This window comes from Hyalella azteca, unplaced genomic scaffold (assembly GCF_000764305.2).
Source record: "Hyalella azteca isolate HAZT.00-mixed unplaced genomic scaffold, Hazt_2.0.2 contig6676, whole genome shotgun sequence".
Lineage (NCBI taxonomy): Eukaryota > Metazoa > Arthropoda > Malacostraca > Amphipoda > Hyalellidae > Hyalella > Hyalella azteca.
The window spans coordinates 12,142-33,776 of NW_025936830.1; the positions used below are offsets into that span (position 1 = coordinate 12,142).

Consider the following 21,635-nt stretch of genomic DNA (forward strand, 5'->3'; position numbering starts at 1 on the left):
TAATGCAAACGTGTTATTAAAAACAATTTTAGGTCTTAGAGGCCTGGGTAACTTTGATGATCTAAAACGATTAGGACGCTCCTGAAATCTTATGTCCTTACGTGAAGTTTTGGTCCTCCGTGTCCACGACACACATTTGTGCAAGCTTCCGCTATCGAGCAACTGGTAAAGTCAACACTAATGTTGATCTGACATCGAGAACAAAAATCAGCACCAATGTTGATCTGATTTCGAGAACAAAAGGTGAACACTGTTGATGCATGGGCTCGTCGCTAGTACCCAGATTAGTTACTCGCCCAAGAGTCTGAGTGTGCACTCCTGCCTGGTGATCGGCCGAGCTAATATTTGTTGATCTTCGTTCCTGTTGATCTACACCGTTCCTGTTGTTCTCCACCGTTCCTGTTGTTCTCCACCGTTCCTGTTGATCTCATCCGTTCCTGTTGATCTCATCCGTTCCTGTTGATCTCATCCGTTCCTGTTGATCTCATCCGTTCCTGTTGATCTCATCCGTTTCTGTTGATCTCCACCGTTCCTGTTGATCTCCGTTCCTGTTGATTTTCGCCTTTCTCTTGATCTTATACGTGCCTGTTGATCTTCCGTCTTCCTGTTGATTTCCTCGCACCTTTTTGCCTTTTCAGTTGTTCGGTAATCTTCCTTCTTGAGAATCTTCCCTGTCTCCGTTGGCCCCTAACTTTTTGAAAGTTCTTCCATCTGTTGATTGTCCATGCGAATGATCGATACTTCGCTTACACTGCTTCTATGTGAAAACCGTTGAAACATTTTTCTATACATCTTGGTACCCATGGTACGTGTTTCTCTGAAACCTTTCTGGGTGCCATGTTGTGAGGTGGTTTAGCGGGCGGTTTTGGGTAGAATGCAAAGCTTACCGCCTCACCTTGATGCTTCTTTGGGTGGCAACACAGTTGCCACCCTAAAGGCCTCTGCAGCGAGCTCTTGTCCAAGTTATCCCCGAAATGATTAGCAAGATTAAACTGAAATCATTTTGAGCCTAAAGTTAGGCAGGAGCAGGAAGCCTTTGACCGTCTGCCCTGCAGTGCCTGGAATTTCTAGATCATTCATCCATGCCTGATGCCGAGGCGTTGGCGGTTCCTTGCCACCCTGGCCCTCCAGTAACGCGGGAGCTTCCGCACTGTGTGCGTGTGTGGTGAGCTATTCTCTTCGTGCTGGCTGACGCTTTCGGATGCCGTGCGTTGTCCCGCTCGTTGAGTGCATTAGGATTCTTTTATTTCTCATCATTGAAAGACTCGTAAATTGTCACAAGTTTCTTGTAATTACTTGGTAGATAGTTACTTTTTTTAATAATTGGCAAGTTCATCAATGAAAGTTCTTCATTAATAATTTACCTTGAATTTTTCAGAATTCAATTTTGTTCTGCTAAATGACATTACTTGAATTCATTTCTATTTTTTACAAATTATCCCTACTCTTAGTTTTAAAGTTAAATTTATTTCCTTGTTAAAATTGAAATATTAACTGAAAAATGTATTAGTTCTCTGCAATTTAATGGTCCGGAAGATGCAGCAGGGAGTGAGCATCGAATTGTCATGTATATGAATATTTTTCAAACTTATGATGGGAAATTTTGAACCAGGAATCGACTTCGGCGGAATTACCTGATTTTGAAGTTGTCACTTTCTCGATTTTCACTTGAATATATAAGCCTCTATTTTATGTGAAACGTGTATGTAAAGAAGTTAATAGAACTTGAATGTAAAAATTCAACTGTCGGCAAACTCTTATTTCATTCCTGCTTTAGTGTAAAATTACGATTAATTAAAAGTTTCCCGCAAACGAACGAAAATTAGTTACATGGCTACGTCAGAGTTTACTGCACTACTAGTTAATCTTCACGTTTAACTTTCTAGTAGCGAACTCCTCGATCGACTTGATAATGTCCGGCTTCAGAGAGTGGGCTTATTAATGTTCTTGGTGCCGATATATGTTATTTTTCAAGGAGGTTATGATCGATAAAAATCTCATACCAACCCATTAGCCTAAAATGTCGGGCGTGGCACGGCGAGTTGCTATCAGGAAAACCGGCACCGCTGCAGCCCATCCACCTGCGATCAGAGATGCCGCTCAGCATTGGGCCGATACCTTCACCGAGCGCAAAATCAACTCCGTAATATACGAGCACGAGGAGGAGTCTGACAAGTCCTCCGATGAAGTCTTCTCTCAGGCCGGACGGCAACTGGAGCTTCTGACGGCGTCCGGCACTGCGACGCCGGGATCCGTTCTAAGTACTCCTGATTCCGCGCATGGATCTGTCGCTCGAAGGCGGTCGTTGACGAACGTGTTTCAAGCTAAAAGTGAAGAGCGAGTGATAATCGTGTGCCATGATGAAGGGGACAATGAAATCCCCTGCTTGGAAGAGACTGCGTCCCATGATTCCACTTTGGGCACGCCATCGTCAGTGTTTGACGAGCCCTCCAAAGTCGGCAAAGAAACGGGCTCCCTCCTGATTGAAGTCTCTGACAAACTCAACTCCATGCCAAAACATCACGATGTTACCCTCTCCAATTCCATTCCTGCAGACTATGAACCTGTGCCCCATGCACCCCCCACTCCAGTATCTTTGAACTCTGGCAATGACGGAGAAGCAGACGGATCTGCTGTTCCTCCAGAAATTGCAGGAGACCGTCGCATATACAGGAAACACGGCCGTGCAATTCATAAGAGCCTGGACGAGTCTGAAGGCGGGCTATCGGTTAATAATAGTATCGCCCTGAAGCAGCTGACCCTGTCGGTGCCCAACATCCACGAGCTTGACACGCCCGAGAGCGCCTGGTCGGGACGCACTACTCCACGTATCAGCCACAGCCCTCGTCTCACACCCAAACATTCCCCTCGTCTCAGCCCTCGTCTGGCGCACACCGTCCACAATGTCAAGAAGAAAATATCTGAGGCTGTTAAGCATGAGATGTCCGCTTTCATGGTGAGTCGCTGACACGCTTAAACCTAAGAAGTTTTTACTCTGCAGGTTTTAATGGTGTTCTGTAGATCTATTGGGAGAATGCGGTATTTATTTACGTTTGATCGTGGCGTTTCGTAGAACTGCTACGCGGACAAGCCTGACCTGTCGTGGCCTGCTTGTCGTTTGGGTGCTTCTTGGTTCTGGTAATCGGTTCGTTGCTCTTTGCGCAGCACTGATGGCAGTTTCGCGCTTGTTGTTTTATGAAAAATGATTTTAATATTCACTATTTTTCGCTCATCTCACGGGAAATAAATAACTAATAATGCACATTTAAAAATAATTTTAGTATTTGGCTTTCAGTTTTACAATTGCGAATCTTAAGAAGACAGGATTTTTTTCTGTTTGATTGAAAAATTCGCATGTACGCAATATGAGAGAAGCGGAATTTATTTCACTGAGACGATCTGTTACCAAAGTACAACCAAAGTTCTTTCTCCAACATGTTTTTGTTTCTGATTTTGGCATCAAAACAATTTACTTTCCAAAACTTGACATCTGCCACGTGAGGAAAAAATCCCACTGCATGGCGTCGTGTCCTGCAGAGAAAGTTGAGTTGAAATCTGGCTCAATAAACGTCGTAAGGATCACCTTTCTTTTCCTTGGACATTGATCTTTTAAAATTAACATTCATTTTTATTCGTAAATATTCAATATTGATGCCAGCATAAAAAATTATTTCTAATTTACACGGGAACTTAGTGGCTTAAGTTAAACTTCATCAAATTTGCTTATCGTTTTAATTAGGCTACGCTGCTCGGCGAAGGTGCGCACAATTATTCGTTATCTGTAACAATGGTAGTGAAAAAGGGCTTACGGGTGGTATCTTCTATAGAGTGAATATAAAAAATGTTGATTAAACGTTTTTACTAAAAAATCAACTTGTATTCAACGATTTTTTCCTTGTCAGATGAAATGAAATGAAGGTCGTTCTTTACTTCTGCATCTTCTAGTGCACTTCGGTGACTTAAGCGACATCTTTCATTAAAAAAGTTCGCTCGCAACAAGACACCGTGTATTAGAGCAAATACGAATTCGTGGAAGCTGGTGAAAGATGCATGGCTTGCTTAACGCGTTTCCTCCTCTTATTGATATTGGCTTCACTTTCTGAGCAGTAGAATCGATGATGGAACTTAGGATTATTTATTTGATTATGAAATCATTTTATTAAAACAGCCATAGAATAGCTTGAGTACAACCAACTTAATTAGTGCTAAATAAATACTTAAGGGAAATACGACAATAATTAACCAGGAGAATTTTCGTTTGGTGCCATACCACTTGTTTAGGTATAGTTTCATCGAGTGCGATACTACTTGGTTAGGTGAAGTTTCATCGGGTAGGGCGCCAAATGACCAGGTGCAAAGTCATAATTTTCTCCATTTTCTCCGGCGTGCATAACTCGGGATTAAAGGTCGTGCTGCTTCGATCTTCGAGATACACATCATTGGCGGTTATGAGGCTTATTATTGTTAACTATTTGCGCGAATAAAGCCAGTTAATGTCCCAGACCTGGAGCCATGAATTAGGGAAAGGGAAACTGTAGGATAAACCCTAATTAAGCGTTTGCACTGCAGTTCATGAGGAGTTCGTAAGTGTGAAGACGCAGTCTTCTCGTGGATTGTATGATTTTTGGAGAATACGATCGCTCCAATGCTTTGTGAACCGATAAGTCGTCCTTATTCTCTGTTGATTATATTTTACTGTTATTGCATTTCTAACTTTAATTCTGTAGTGGATTTTCTGTAATACATTAATTATTTTGCATCATGAAACGGGAAACGTATATTTGATGAAATTATAAGGGAATTTATAGTCTACCGCATTCTACGCCCTCCTCGTCGGGGTAAATCTTGATGACATCGATCGGTTTCTTTAAATAGATAGGCTCTTTGTGTGGGATACTGATGCCTTGCGCTTAATAAAGCTTCATAATTTAGAGATGACCTTAAATCCTGCACATGCAGGTGTCTCGAATACCGTGATAGATGAGTGATCTTGAGGTGTCACTTAAAGGTCAACCTTGCTTCTAGTAGTCGTGTTTCCACACCCATCAGTGAAGCTGCCGTTAATCAAACGTTTCATTTTCCCCATCGCTTCTTCGAATATTGAATTGCCTGAGTTCATGTCATAATGGACATCAATGCATTGATCATTTAGTCAAATACGTTTCATGTTTTGAAGTTTTTTTACAGAGACATTAACTAGCTTTTATGGTATTGGTATCTAAAGCCGGGTAACTAGAATTATCATCAGTAGGTGAAACGTTAGCACAACGAGCATGTTTTAAATAGACTTATTTTTGAAAACTAAGGCATATGTTGAGCTTTTTTGAACTTGGCGCGCTTGGCTACTCCTAAAAACTATTAGGAGTCGAAGACCGCTCAAAGAATATTAAGCTTCTGTGGATAAGGTATTGTAAACCAGGAAAATTTTCGTACCATACGTTATTTGGTCAGAAAAATGTTCATTATTGTTAGTAGCGTCTTTAGCCACACGCTGAATTCAGATACAACTATATATCTGTTGAGCTTCGTTACAAGCATTTTGATTCGGCATTGATTTTTTGTACTTGCATTTTTGTCAATATAGCTATATTTTAAGGTCGATTCACCATTTATTCTCATTTATTTAACCATTTTTAAGGCAGATTTACCATTTATCCTCATCCCTATAGCTATTTTTGAGACAGATTCAAAGTTTAAACTCAGTTTTTAGCCATTTCTGAGGCAGAGTCAAAGTTTTCGTTATTCACAATTTGAGTATATGTAATAGCCATATGGAATGTTAAACTGATTTGTGAACATTTGTTGGCCACTTTTGATGAAACTGATGCAAGTCTCAATGAAGAAAAAATTTGAATGTTGAATTTGGATAGTATGGTTACTTACATTTAACTGTAAATTCCATATGGCCTTGCATGTGCACTTCAAGATCGGCTAACGTTCGGGGAGGACGCCTCGGACGGGCGCGTGATGCTGGGGCGATGGTGAGAATAATGTTGACGGTACTTCTAGGGCTCATAACTGTAAGAATGAATAATTGTTATGCCTCCAGATACAGCTGAATGAAGAAAACTTTTGCTTTAAATTGTTCTGAGGTGTAAAGCCTAAAATAGATGAATATTTCGGAGCAAGCGACTTGGGTTAATTGTCTTGTTACGGCTTTCAATGCCATGCTTTGACGTCACGCTGGGGACCAAATCCGGTAAGATCCGGAAAAAAAACAGGGTTCAGACTACTTGGGGTTAAATAAAAATTAAGTTTCAGAATTACAACAGCGTGGGCAATTTGTTGGCCTAGAATTATAGACAATTTGTTGACCTCGTAGTGAATTCAACTCAAACTTCTGAACTCGTAAATTCATATGAAATAAATTATCAGTTTTGCCGATATCGCAGTCGACTCATGCCAGTCGTTACTCGCAGGCTGAGAAGACGTTAATTTATATTTTACTAGTGCTCAATTTGATTTTAAGAACTTTCTCTATAACGCTTAAAAATTATATTCCACTGATTAGACCATACTAGTATCCTGTAAGAATGAATTCCTATACGTTATATAATTTTTGAATCTATTTTAAATGTAAAGCAGCTATACCTTTTTCCAATATTCTTTGAATTACTACTAAACATTTCAAAGTTTTTACAAAGATGGTCAGTTGATGACGTTGTTGGTAAACCTACAGTGAGCTCAATGAGCGTCCTAATTCTTGTGATGAAATTCCTTGTTTTAGAATCCAGATAATTGTTATTTAGGAATTCTGGTGTTGGCTTCATTCTTGTGATGCTGGCAAGAGTCAGCATCACAAGAAGTAACCAAGGCAGGAGCCAGCATGAAGTAACCCTGTTAAGTAAAAAAATGTTTGAACAAAAATAATTGTACTCTGATGCACAGTATACCCGGTACTGAAGAACTGCATTGCGAATGGTTGACTGCCTGGGGACTTGTGGCAGATGTAATTGGTCTTATTCGCGCTGCTGCGCCCTTGCGGCAGTACTATTTTTTGTCCGATTTTAAGCATGTGTATAAAAAGCTTACCCGGGGCGCTCTGCGCCGTCTCACGTGCACCATATATGCATCGGGTTTCTGAACTCAGCCGTATGAGGAGGGGTTGGACATGTGCGTGTAAACTAGTTCTGTGTTTTTTTTCTTGCCTTGCAACTGCAGTCTCTTTTGATACTCGGGTGTGCGCGACTGGCTGATTCGGGATGAGTTAGATTTCTCTTGATGGTTTCATGTGAGGCTTCGCAAGACAAGTTTGATTTGTGGTATTTTTTCTTACTGTTAACCTTTCAAATTTGTATACAGCTCATTTGCAGAATAAGTACACCTCTGCTTTCTTCAGCTTCATTTCTTTAGTTTGTGCCATCAATTAAGTAGTCCTAAAAGCATTAAAGTTTAGCCTAGCCTGTTATCTCTGTCAATATCTTAACTGAGCCGCACAAAGAAGCAGCCTGGCTAGCGGAGCAGTCGATTAATTGCAAGTTTCCTTAATAGTTGAGAACAAATGCTCAGATAAAGGAACTTTTATTTACTAAAAAAATTCACCATTTTGTTTTCATTTTCTTGTATATTTGATTTAGTATCAAAAGTAAAAAAATGGTTAGTTGGTCTTTTATCGATGGTGATTTGTGATTTTGAAAGCGAATACATGCCTTAAATCGCAGGCGATATTCAGTTCTATGATCCTTGAGTGAGAACTTCACGATGATTTAAAAATTTTGACGAATTCCTTTCCTTTCGTCTGACTTTTGGCGGAGCATTGAAATAATATAAGGTACAAAACAATTCCATATTTAAGTAAAAAAATACGAATTTACTAGATGGCCAGATTAGATGCATCTATCTGCCGATAAATGCATTATAAAAGAACTACGCACTCTTGGTAGCCCTGCCCAGTATATGAACGAAGAATGGAAAGGGGTTTTCCAGACTGTGGTATTCATTTTAGTCTGGAAGCTCCCCGTTAGCCATGCCATCGTTGGGTCATCTGATAGCCTAGCTTGCCGGCCCACACCTCATGTCTTCCATTGATCAATCGAAGCAGCAACACATGATACACCTTGTACATCTTACGTGTGCTGGGCTGGCTGCAGGCAACTGTGAGATCAAAGAATCGGTCAAGAAACATGACAAATTTGCGGAACTATTTCAGTAATCAGAGCTTATTATGATTTCTAGACTGTGTTTTAATGATTGCAACGTTTGACGTCTGTACTTTCTTGATCAACCGGCTGTGGTCCATGATTTTATTAAAAATTGTGTACCTTAGTTATTATTGAAAATAATAACTATTGTTCACACGAATTCACACGAATTTAAGATTTAAATATTTTTAAATCTTATGTACCTAGCAGGCATTTTTTCAATTTTCAACCATAGAGGAAAAACGTTATTTCAGCGCACCTAAACCATTCTAAAATTCGTTCAGTTACTCAACGTTTAATTGTTTCGATTGACCTAATTTACCTGAGAAATTAAACTTTTCTATAATGATGTAAATTACACAAGGACGCAATGACGTGGTTGTATGTTCAACTAACCTCGCCTTACGGTCTACGTTCAACCCTAGATCATCTGAAGCTTCAACATTCGCTTTATTTTATGGTCTTGTTTAGTGTTGGTCTGTCTATTCCCAGTCGAGCGCTGAACGAACTGCAGATGTAGTGTAAAGCAAACTTCTTAACTTATGAACTTAGTAGCAAATTATACGTGAGTAGTAATAAAGTAAGCATGATTTTCAGCGGAAAGTACGACTTAATCTGTTCTTAATACTTTTAACTAGATGTTAGTCGAATTTAGTTCAATCAAAATGATTCGCCATAGCAAGTTAGTTTATAGACTTCTGATTGGGGTATAGGTGGTTGTCGCACTGAGATTTCTCTTTATCGCAGCCCTACTCTCATGATCGTGACTGTTGACCTGATGTGACGTTTTTTTCGATTTTCGATATTTCAGGAGAATTTTATGCCTCTTATTTTTTTCACATTCACTTTGCTTCATTCCTGTCTTTTCAAGCACTGGTAACTTTTTTAATACTTATTATTGTCAGCGCTTGGCGACTTTTCAGCCTTCAAAACTCCGGTAATCGTTTGCATTTTGATAATTCGATCGTTTTTACATTACTCATATTTCTTTATTCATTTGAGCTCTAAAGAAATCACATAACTTACACGACAGTAAATAAATTTTGAAATTTTGTCCCCTCCCTCAAAAGCAGTAAATAGATAATTTGCTTGTTAGAATTGCAGAAAACTCTGGCTGTACCGCGGTCCTTGACATGCAGCCTGTGCTGCGTTTCCCACCAAGAAACTCCCGCGAATTAGGCAGCAGAAGCCCGCGTTACTTAATGAGTATCTTTTGTCTACGAGCATTTCTTTGCTTGCTGACGATGAGGTTCTCAACAGTCTACAGCGTCATTAACCGTTGTCGATGGTGTTTTTTTAAAGACCTGGTAACGAGAGTTACCTTCACTGAACACAGGGTTAAATTGTGAAAGTATCATTTGTCAACTCTGCAGTAAAATCTGCAACTGATTTTAGCTTTTATAAATTACGGTCAGTGAGTACTGCTGAAAGTATAGAATTATCCTCGTATGGTCAAGGTAAATGCTCTTTATAATGCATATATACCCGTATATACTTTTATAATGCACTTTTACGTCATCATGTGTTTCAATGTTCGATTACGTCTACTCGTATTTATTTTATTATAAATTTACTGCATTTTACGTTAGGGTTTGCTGCAAATTTCTTCATACTTTTATTTGAGAAGATTTTCTATTCGAGTAAATGGGTGGCAACTAGGAATTGGTTCATTAGCTTCCGTTACGCCATCTACCAAGCTTTTCACACCAGTAGGAACTAGGTAAATTTTGAGTTTTACATCCATTGGTAATTTTTTTTTGTAAAATATTGAGTAATAATTATGATACGGTATTCATTTAAAAAAAAATGAATTTTTTCTTCTAGAAAAAAAAAATGAATTTTAAGTTTTTGCGTGAGGGTAAAAATGTTAGAATCTGTTATCGATAAAGAAGACTACTTTTGCGATCGCTAAATTATTAAGAATTTAGAAACCGAATTTAGAATTTCCTTTATTTACAAAAGGACGCAAAATTCTTGACATGGGCCATAACTTAGACTATCGTAACATGAGCCGAGCTGCGTGAATGAAGCCCGTCTGGCCGTAATGAAGAAATTTAAATTGTCTAGTGCGATTTGTCGCATTACATGCATGATTGCATCGCTTTCCCTAGCCGTCGCTTATTACAGTGTTAAGGCTCCTCAAATGATACACCCTACAACACAAGGAGCGAAATCACTACGTGGGAAGGTCAGTAATTCTTCACGACTTTGATCCGGTTGATCTTCGAACTGATTGGGCGACGCTAGCAAGAAGCGTTGCTTCAAGAGCTCTCATTAATCGTCCTTGACAAAGCAGTTGTGTGCATCCGACTGAACTTCCAGGCGTCTCTTGTTAACTGTTACGTTGTTATTGACCTGGCACGTCTCGCATACACTTGCTCATCTTGTGTAACCTGGCGTGTCTCGCATAATCTGGCGCATTTTTTGTAACCTGATACGTCTTTTTTCACCCCTGAGAGGTCGTGGTCTCAGCAATTCATCTGAATGAAACGTACATTCGTATTGCGTACTAGGCGCAATTGGTCTTCCAATGGACTTACTCGAATCATCCAAAAGAATATAATTGAAATCTCTATTACTCTTGATGTTGCCATTCAATTTCAATTTATAATCTGCCAAAATATTTAGTCCGCTGTAACAATTTTGCGTCTAATGCCTATTTCGGCAGATCGGTTTTAACAATTTAAGGGGCGTACAATCTATACTCGTGTCACTTTGTCAACGCAATATCGCTAGGTACTAATTTTACCGAAAGTTCATGACATTGATTTTGCGCATGTGTAGAAATTTTTTTGTATACGTTTTGTCTCCTATATGTTACTGCCAAACTGCATATCTACCTGTTTTGAGGTCACTGTTCAATGTTTCAAATTTGTGAAGGACATTAGCCATTCGTGGCCTCGGCCACAAATATAGCAGCAAGGTTGAAAAGCGGTCAGCTTATGGAGGCCAATTCGATAAGAAGTGCAACAAACTCAAACAAGCTTTAGGTTCTTGTCCATTATTATTTGCGTTTTTTACGGATTCGGGTAAATTGGAAAAAAATAAGTTTTCCTATTATAAAATACTGTCGTTTTATGAACTGGACCCATTAAATATTTCTCTGAATTGTTTACATTTTGACAGATTTGTGGTTGCTTATGTATCGCACCTAAGAGGTTTTCTGCTTAATAGTTGATGTTTCTTAACGCTCACGCGCGCCCTGTGGTCGCAGTTGTCCACAGGCGAGCGAGCCCCACTCCCTGGCTCACGCTCGATAACTGTTTACTGCAATTAACCTAGATCATTTATTTGTCGTTGCATACCCTTCATTGCGGTAGTATTGGCATACCCGGTGTGTTTGCATAAGGGCTTTAATTAAGGAGCTCACCGAGTCCGCAATTTACTAGTAATCAGAGAAAAATCATGTTTTATTTACTACTTGCAGGTTCGTATAAGGATTTTTAAATTTTTAACGGCATCTTTCTGTGTGTAACAACATGTGTAGGTATGTTATACACAACGAATGATATTGCAATAATCAGTTTTAGAGCATGCGGGTGAAAAAATCTGTATGCATTGAATTTTTAGTCGCCATGCTAGTTATTATATCAGTTTTAATAAAGGTTAGTTTTTATTAGGATGTTTTAAATTTAATCATTTTCTGTTCCCTATTGTCTTATCCCATCGTCATTATATGTTATTGTTTTTCGATTTTAATACCGCTAATGTCGCCTGTGAAGCTTTTTAGCGTATATGGGCATTCACATGGAAGCATTTTGTATTTTTCTCAAAATTTTTGATATTTTCTTGTTATGAATTTTTTGTATGCTCCTGCGTGAATAAAGAATAAAGAATTGTTGATTGTATTTTCTTAAGTAGACAAGTAATCTACGAAGCCGGAAACCTTACCTCGCTTTCCTTGTGTTCCGGCACCGAAATGTTCACGTAAGAGTCATCCAAGTATTCCTCTGTACGTGACACGCATACCGTCACGTATTTGTCACCTCTGATTTTTTCCTGCTGCCTTGATCCTTCTTCCGGAAATAAAGCTTATTATATGGTGTCAGGAAAACATTAAGTCAAGTGTCAAAAATATGTCAACTATTTGTGTAATATTTGTTATTTTTTATGAACTTAGAATATCAAAATTATTGGAGGGTACGTGCGTTCTCTTCAAAAGCGTCTTATCAGATTTTTGCCGAATATAGTTAAATAAATGCTACCGTATTCACTGTTTTTAGGTTTGCTGATACCAGTTGAATAAGATGCGTCAGTCGTGATCTTGCGAATAACCTAGGCATATACTGTTTTTTTCTTGCTTTGTTTGATCTTTTGTCAATATTTCTCTTTATCACGCCAAGTCAGAAACGTAAATAACGCTGTTAGTCGAGCGAATTGCAGATTTTCCTCTTTACGGAACTTTAGTGGAACTAAACAAAATGGGCAATTAAGATGAACGACCATCTCGAGACCATGTTTCTGAACTTACTGAAAAAGGGCTCGGATGTTTTCCAAAAAGATTTATCCGTGCAAAAATTTGAAATCCGCCGTTGAGACACGAATTTCCTCGTTTTTATTGTTAATCTTATGGTTTCCGTGTCGCTCAGAAACTTTTCGAGCTATCGCAGGTCAGGTTTTATCATGAGAATGGTGTGTTTAGTTTTAAATAATTCTACAATTTGTTATATTTTGCGATAATTAAATAACAGGATGTGTATAGACCAAATCACTATTAATTTTCAATATCAAGTTTCAAAATTGAGGTTCAACTTCCAGCAAAAATATCACCTGATTGCAAGGAATTAACGAATTTATTAACATCTAGAAAAGAGCAAGAAAATTCGCTATATTTTCCTTGATTTTTACATTGTAATAATTAAACTGTTGGTTTCTAAGAAATCTTTCTGATTTCACTTGCGTTGCATATCAAAACTTCAAAGGAACCTTCGAGGTCGAAGTTTCTTGCCTTCAAGCAAGACGACATGAAATTTCTCTGCTTTCAAGATCTCCACGAATGTGTCCATTTCGTCGATGACTTCTCAGGTATGCACCGAAGAACGCCAATTATTTACTATATTCTTTATTTATCAGATAATATACTTGTTTATGGAGCTCTACTCGACGATTGACATAGTTCATTGATGAAACTGCCCGTCCTTCACCGAACAAGATTCTTGCGATTTTTTTTTTTTTTTGTTCTCAACTAACGTTTCTCTGGTGACCGTCTCATGCTGGTCCGTCTCTGCCATCCCGTGTACGCGTGGGAATGAGGGCTGAGCGGGATCGGGAAGATTGCGACTTATTGCATTGATCATAAAAAAATTAATGAATTTATTTATATAATTTATATTCATTTATATAATTTATATTTATTTGTATAATTTATATTTATTTATATTTATTTTTATAATTTATATTTGTATTATTTGATAATTTTTAAATTAGCTCGATAAATGCCTGATTCTAGTCTGTAGAGATGTTTGTTAACGGAAGCGTGCATGGGTGTCTTGGGTGATACCAATTAACTAGGATTTCTGTATTACTATCACGACAAAGTGTGTGAGGTGGGAGTAAAGAGTATTAATTCAAATGTTAAACTCACAAATAAGGATCCATGTGACTGTCCATAATGTAAACAATTTTTTCCTCCTTGAAACTTGGCGTTTCAAATAATAACGAACCATGTGACTCTCCTTAATGTAAATCATTTTTTCCTCTTTAAAACTTGGCGTTTCAAATAATAACGAACCATGTGACTGTCCTTAATGAAAATCATTTTTTCCTCTTTAAAACTAAGTGTTTCATTGCCATTCGTGTGTGCAAGGCTGCAAGTTCCTCCGAAATCCGTTGATTATCATTTCATTTTCCAATTTCTGCTATTTTTCTGAAAACTGCTCAAGTTTTATCTCGTAAGCCATTTATATTTATAAATTTGATTATTGTTTCTCCCTTCTAAACTTAGACTTTCGATTTAATGCTCTCAGAAACTGGGTGTTGTCGATTGCCGTTGAAGCTTTCAGCTCGATATGACGCTAGTGAAAACGAGCATGCAAATCATAGACAGAGACAAGCTTTGTCTCCTCGGGCGAGCAAGATACCCGAGACTAGTACAGTCCTGGTAGCACGCCGGTCACTGCTTCCTGTCGCATCAATGACACTCCTACGCGAAGACTTTCGGTTTTGTTTGCGTTTTGATTCTTGAAAAATTAGTTGCGTCGGCCTTGCCATTGAAGGACGACGTTTGAATGCATTCGACGAGACGCCAGCCATCCTTGGCAGTCGAAGCGCAGTAACCGCAGTCAAGCGTGCAGAAGAAATTGACTTGCCGTTTCTCTTAGACTAACCTTGAATTATGTTAAATTTTCCGTGAAATATTTCGTGCATCTGATTTGAAAGATGCTGATGAGATAAGTCAATGAAATCCTGATGAAATCGACCTCTGTACTGCAGAGTATTTTTTTCTGTCGATAATAAATGCACGATAAGACTTTAAATTGAAAGCTTCCTTATTTTTTCATGGTCAAGAATAATCTAAACATTAGTGTTGTAAATTTGTTGAGCATGAATCCAATTATATAACTGCTACAGCAGGTTGAGAGGGTTCTGTTAGTAAGAATTGCATTATACTTCATTAAGCCGGATACGATCTATGTTCACGATTCAATAGGAACCCCGCCATATTACCACTGAAATACAGCCCTCGAATGAGGCGAACAAACTTTCGACACAACTTGACCCTGTACCCTCAGTCACGTACGACATTCCAGCATAGTAACAAATATTTAAACATTGTGCTGAAATACTGTTGATGCTTGCTTGTGGTCGGAGCTGCATGGGTGTCGCGGATTATATGATTTTTTGCTGATATTGACCTTTTTTAAAATGACTACCTGCAGTTTGACTTTTTCATGGCTGCCTTTCCTCTGACTCCGTGAAAAATATCCAGGATTAAACTATTTACGATCATTATCATTAATCATCTGTTGCGTCATTAATTTCGAGTTTCCAGATAAACTGTAGCCTTTGCCTTCAGATGCACCATTTTACGATGAGTCTGCACTTTATTTCGCGAAGGGTGAAATGCGTTAAAGGGTCAATGCAACACAAGTTTTGCGTGAAAGTTGTGGGTAACCGCGCACGCATTTTGCTGTAAGTGGCTGCACTAAAATCATGCGCATGGGCTATGGTCATCTGTGTTCTACCACATGCAGTCTTAAGCCTACAAGCGGACGTTAATTGTGTGAAGAACTGTCGTCTTCACAATCACTCTTCATTTAACTAGCAACTTATGACCGCATTGACCGCATGCAACGCATGGTTACTTAATTTTTGCTGTCTTTTTCCTGGAAAAATTCTCATTGAAGCTCGCGCAGATTTGTAACCAATGTCACAAATCAGTACCGTAGTATTTGAGTCATACTGTATTGACATTTTTTCATTATGAGTATACGTTCAGCCAAATTAAACCTGTAATGTATATACCTACTCTAGACTCGAGAAATTTACTCTACTAATAATTCTCATTTTTCGAAATAAAGTTAGTGTTTTTTTTGGAAATATTCGAGGTTCGTCGATATATCACGGAATATAAAAGTGTAATCTCGTGAAGATGCTGTATTTCTAGGCTACCCTTACGTGGAGCGTATATAACGAGTCCACACTTACTATTGCCGGGCTTTTTAGGCGTTGTCGAACTCCTCCTAGGAGTTTAATTTCTAGGACTTCTATGAGTCTGCAGGCGTTGTTCACGCCTGCTAAATCATACAGCAACATAAGCTTATGATCTCCTCACCTTCATATGGTAGGCGATATTATCACACCCCGATATCATCTGATGTGTCTTTAACTCCTTTTCCGAATCTCTTGAAATACTTCTACTAAATTTAATGATCACGCTCAATAATTGAGATGTGATTCGTATTTTTTTGTTCGCCATTTCTCTTCTGTGGCTCATGGACGTCTGCGAAAGCTTCATTATTTTATCGGACGCTCTTGCCCCGCTGTACGATCGCCGTCCTGACCTCGAGTGCGGGACGACTGAACCTAGCGCCGCTGCTGAGCTATCACTCGGAGATATGAGTGAAGTTTTGTCCAAATAGTGATGCACTTTTCACAATCGTGTGGGTCATCCTGACCCATTTAGGCCCTAGTGCCACGGGCAGTAAGTGTCACTATTTGGACCCGTTTATTCTCCCAAATTTATTTTTCATATGACCGATTCTTGCATGCATTAATTCTCCAAAGTTCTTTTCTTATGTCCCAATAATTTTTTTAAGTGTAAGACGAGCGCCCCCTGCAAAATGATCTCGCGCGGCAGATCGTAGAATCCTTCCACGCTTGACTCGATCCCACGGCGTCAGGATTGAGGGCACGTTGCACCTGTTACCAGTTCGTTATTATGGGTATTTCCTTCAATGCTAACTTGGTGGGATTGTGATCCATTTTGTTGGAAAATTCTTCAAATTTCTTTGTTTCTTATTGCATGATGTCGACGTGCTGTATATGAACGGGTTTTAGTGATGCAAGTTCTGGATGCACGGCGGCAATACTTGAAACTCTCGGGTATTGCCTTGAAAGTAACTTTATGGTTTCAGTTACAAAGGGTGAGATCTTACTATTCTGCTTGATTTTGCAAGCCTGGTCCAGTTTGCAAATAATATGTCTTCTTAAATTATCTTTGAATGTTTGATATGAGTTTATTATATTTATGGCAGCTGACAGCTGTTAATTTCTCGCCTCAGCTCGTGAGGACGCCTCCCTACCCATGGTCTTGACGCGCCATTCTTCATCTCTGCGTCAACTCAGAGAAATGAGTGAGACTTTGTCCTAATTTCGATGCTTATTTGCCTTTGTGTGGGTCACCCTGACCCAAATCGAGCCCGCAAAAGACCGTATCAGTGATACGTGCAAGAAGTTTGTGGTGCCTAACACAACGGCGCCTAATGAATGATGAATATTTTATGAATGAATGAATTTTATTTTAGTTCAGCTTAATTTGACATTAATAATAACAAAGGCCTGTATGAATGACTGTTCAATTTCACAATATGATCCATTAATTTCTCTGATAGTGCCATCATTACCATAGCTAGCTTGCCCGACGCGTCCATTATTTGCTCGCTGTTCAAGTTCACTTGAGATAAACAATGTATATATTTTATACGAAATATCGTCGATTGTTCTAAACTCTAAAGCGTTAATATTCTGATCTTTTCTCCCCTAAATCTTTCAAAATTCATTACTACAGTAAACTGAAAAGTTAATTAAACATCATAGACAGGCTTTACCTGTTTAATATGTTTGATTCTTCTAATTTAGTTACGTTCTGGCATGTTGTGTAATAATTGTTCTGTCCAGCGAATTTTGATGTTCATTGTTGGAGCTCATCCAAGCCTCAGTTTGGCGAACAAGAGATTGGTAGTCTTTTTTTTTTGTGAAATATTTCATTTCTTATATGCACATTAACAAAAGTTTTGTTACTTATTTTTGCAAAAACAAACGTTCATTAATCAAAATACTCGCGTCCTCCATTTTTTACATATACGCTCTAAAATAATTGTCCCTTCTTTAAACGATGGATATCGGAAGAACGAACTCATGAGGATAATTTTTCTGTTCTCAATTCCTTCTCATAACTTCTGTTTTAATACTTTCCCTGAACTCGTTTGTACACACAATTTTTTGTGTTAATATCTTACGGACACGTGGAATGGCTCCGATATCTTCCATCTGCATGACAAAGCGACTTGCTCCAGCACGCTCTTGCCTTAGCCTTAATTTGCCTGTAGATGAAAGGTTATTGCATATCGCTGATCTGATTATTTCCTTGCTTTATACGTGCTGTAGTGCTTCATGACTTCATTGCTATAAAGGTCAAAGGCCTCTGTGGGAATGATTGTTGTTTTTGAAGTTTGTACACTTGCGGTAAGATTAAAACTTTATTTCAAGCAGGTATTTTAAGAATATTTTGGGATATTGTTAAAGAATATACTTTTATTTTCAAAGTTAAACATGATAAATTGCTAGAAACGCCAGGTTATAAATCGTTAATATGACTTCTAATTCACCACCTACTCATATGCAATCCATCGTGTAGTTAGAAATAATATGCAATGCAACTTGTACACAACGGTGCCTAATGATTGATTAATATTTCATTTTATTTCAGCTTAATTTGACATTAATAATAACAAAAACACGTATGAATGACTCTTCGTTCATTTTATTGAATGCGGATTCCTGTGAATGGACCGAGTCTCAGTAGGCGTGAAATTAGCACCCACACAAGATGTAAGCAGTAACTGATGATACCGAGTTTCTTGTTGTTTTCGGAGCTGATCAAATGATAGGTGCACTTCCGGTTATTAAGCTTTTTATTGCACTTACGTGCCGGCAGAGTTTTACAAACTAACAATGTTTACTTACTTCTATGTAATTTCTCTCGGAATTTCATACATTTTGACACCGTTCGTCTGGGGTGTGGCATTGTGTGATTCATTGCAAGTTTAATTTGTTTGTTTTTCTTGTATATAAAATTCTAGAAATTTAATTTTTGCTTCTAGCGTTTGCTCTAATGCATGAGCTAAGATTAATGTATTTTAATTTTGAAGTGATAATTAATCAATTAATTTCATGTGAATTAATTTCAAGCGATAATATTCATGGTTTCGTGTTCTTACCATTTTATCGTTCCCATGTTTATTTAATACACACATGGGAAAGAGACTTCGATGCCTTGTAGGAAGTGATCCTGGCGAAAAGAAGTGGAGTATAAATAAATCCCGCGTAATTATACTATCACGAAAAATGATTAATTCATCGGTAGTGCATCTTTCCATGCACGTGTAGTAATTGAAAGTAATTAATCACTTTTAATATTGATCATCGTGCAGGCATTTCCTTGCGCTCATTACCACTTCCCAATTTTCCAGCGCGCCCTATGACGCTTGATGTGACGACAGTTTTCTAGATAAAATGCCGGAGATTTTGAAGCGAAGAAATCGGCGAGATTTAGTATTTATTTAGGCATTTTAGTAACCAAGAGCAAGTTGCGGTCGTACAGAATTGTAACATTTATATAAAGTTCAAAATTTGGCTTGCCAGATATCAAAATTGTTAGTACCTTTTGATTCACGCGAAAATCATAGTCGATCACGAAGATTTTGGGATTTAGAGGGCAAATTTTGTTACAATTTCAAAACTACCAACAATCTTTAGAAACCCGCGGAGCGAGAAATTAGTTCTGTACATTATTTCAGTATTTCAGTTTTCAATCGCACTTATTATTAAATATTGTCAACCATTTAGCAAAATTTAACTATTTTGTGATTTCTGCTCTGGAACTCTTGAACCATTGCTATAACGAGTGACCTTGGATTCCTGGACCGACTTGCATTTGAATCTTTTTGACTCCGTGGAAAAAATAGTAAAATATTTCTTTCAGATTTCAGATGTCCGAAAAGTTTTCAACTATTAAATTAAGATCGTGGCTGCGTTTAAAGCTTCCCACTGTTAATAGTCACAGGCATTCTACTTCCTATTGAGTGTGTGCGCTCCTGAATTGCATCGTCGTGACGAACGCACAAGAGGTCACCTGATGAGCGCTCTTTGTCCATTGCTGCATTTAAAGTCCTGCTTGTGAATGGGAGAGCTGCCTTTTGTTGAGGCTTGAGACTTTGTGTTTGAATCGTATATACTGAAATTGAATCGTATATATTGAAATTTACAACTCATGACACTGTTCTGGATGGTGAGTTAATTGCTAATACGAGTACAATACTTAATGGTACTTACTAATGGTTATCTGTATACTAATGGTAATCTGGTAATTAATGGTAATCTGTATACTAATACAAACTTAGTAAAAGGAAACTGAAAAAGATGCTGCAATATAGATAATTTAAATAGCGATTTAATAATTATTTTTTATCGTCAAACGCCCTTGATGATTAAATCGGAAGCACCACGTGTGTAATCACCTTGTTTTGACCATTTTCCTCTGGTGTTAACTCACGTTACCATGTATTTAGTCACGCGTGGCAGTGTGACGGTCAATGTATCCGTGGACCCAAGATTAAGTGGAAATTTTTATATTATACCGTCTCCAAGAATCACTGAACTTCCTGCAAGATGCTGGTGGGAATCCCGTGACTACTGAAGAGAACCGATCCAAAACTATGTAAACATTTCTAAATCCATTGTAAATATACGTTCAATCCTCTTAAAAATTTTGCTACACAGCATCCAAATTAATGGAAATGGATGGACCGATTTTTTTTCTCCGAGTATTTTTTTTACGCTAAGTGACCACCCAAACTCGCTATTAATACATCTGATACCATTGATGATAAGAGGCAAGAAGACAAGCTTTTTTTTAGTGGCCGATTCATTGAGGGAATTGAATAAAGTGAAATGACTCCCATGACTGCATAAATTATAATGACTTTTGGTCTTTTAGAGTTATTGAACTTGGTCTTTTCTCTGCTGAAGACTGCACGAGAGGTATTCTGTTTCTTCGTATTTACGCTCTTTAGTTTATATATTTCAAGTTTATCGAGAACTATTTATTATTTATTGACTGAGAAAAATGTATTCTCTAATATTCGACCGTGGGTCATTTTTCCGAAAGCATTTGTTGTGACATGGCGACGAGTACAACTTTTTCATTCATGACACACACGTGAGCGTGACAAGTCGACCTTGTGGCGCTAGCATATGCAGTCGCTTTCACGTCGTGTGGCGCTAAAACTGCATTTAATTTCTCTCATGTTCTCTTGGCGTGGTTTCGAAATTAAGGGGCGCATCATTCAACCTTTAGGACATGATGCTTTCAGCCTTGGAGGGGCATTTGTGTGCGCGTTGCTGTGGTAGCGCTGATGACTTCGAGAGCTGCAAGCGTGACCCTCAGCGCTATTGGCTTTCAAACCACGCTCACTGACAATACCTCTTTTTTGCCTGTTGTTTATTATTACATGCTGTAGCTTTTGCATAAATTGACCACGGCCTTACGGCAATAGGTTCATACTGTACTATCAATTACAACAGCTTATAGTCTCATTTATAATGTCTCGTACTGGCGATTTTTCAGTTCCTTATGTGAAATGTTTTCGTAGTTTGATTTCAATCCGGATTGAAATCTTCACTCATTGGAATTTTTTTATGTCTTGAAATTACTTAACGTTAAACTGCGTGAATTTTATTCCTTCATTCCCATTAGGAATTTTATTTGCATCTAAATCCTGTCACATACATTTAATAGAACGTGAAATCCACTCTCACCTTCTGTGCCTCCACGATTTGCTATGACCGTTAAACTTCTAACTTGGTTATTCAAAGATGCATTGACGTAATTTTAATTGTTTTATCTTTCGTTGTAGCCAATCCAGTTTTGCTTGTTTCGTACCATCCTCACAACTTTTCATTCAAAATCTTTTAGTTTCGTTCCACTTTTTCTTGATTCTTTACTTCTTCATGCTTTCGTCAAAGAATCTAATCGTGCAGGGTTGAATGATG

At 38.2% G+C, this 21,635-nt stretch overlaps 1 protein-coding gene across 1 annotated transcript in view; it reads left to right on the forward strand.

The window, feature by feature from the left end:
• The first annotated feature begins 1,475 nt into the window (after nucleotides 1-1,475).
• Nucleotides 1,476-21,635, forward strand: part of LOC108679844 (kinase D-interacting substrate of 220 kDa) — a 162,831-nt gene continuing 142,671 nt past the window's right edge. Inside the window, exon 1 of the mRNA XM_047880958.1 lies at nucleotides 1,476-2,956. Coding sequence (XP_047736914.1) covers nucleotides 2,021-2,956 — 936 coding nt within the window. The 5' untranslated portion in view covers nucleotides 1,476-2,020. The remainder of the gene's footprint in view (nucleotides 2,957-21,635) is intronic.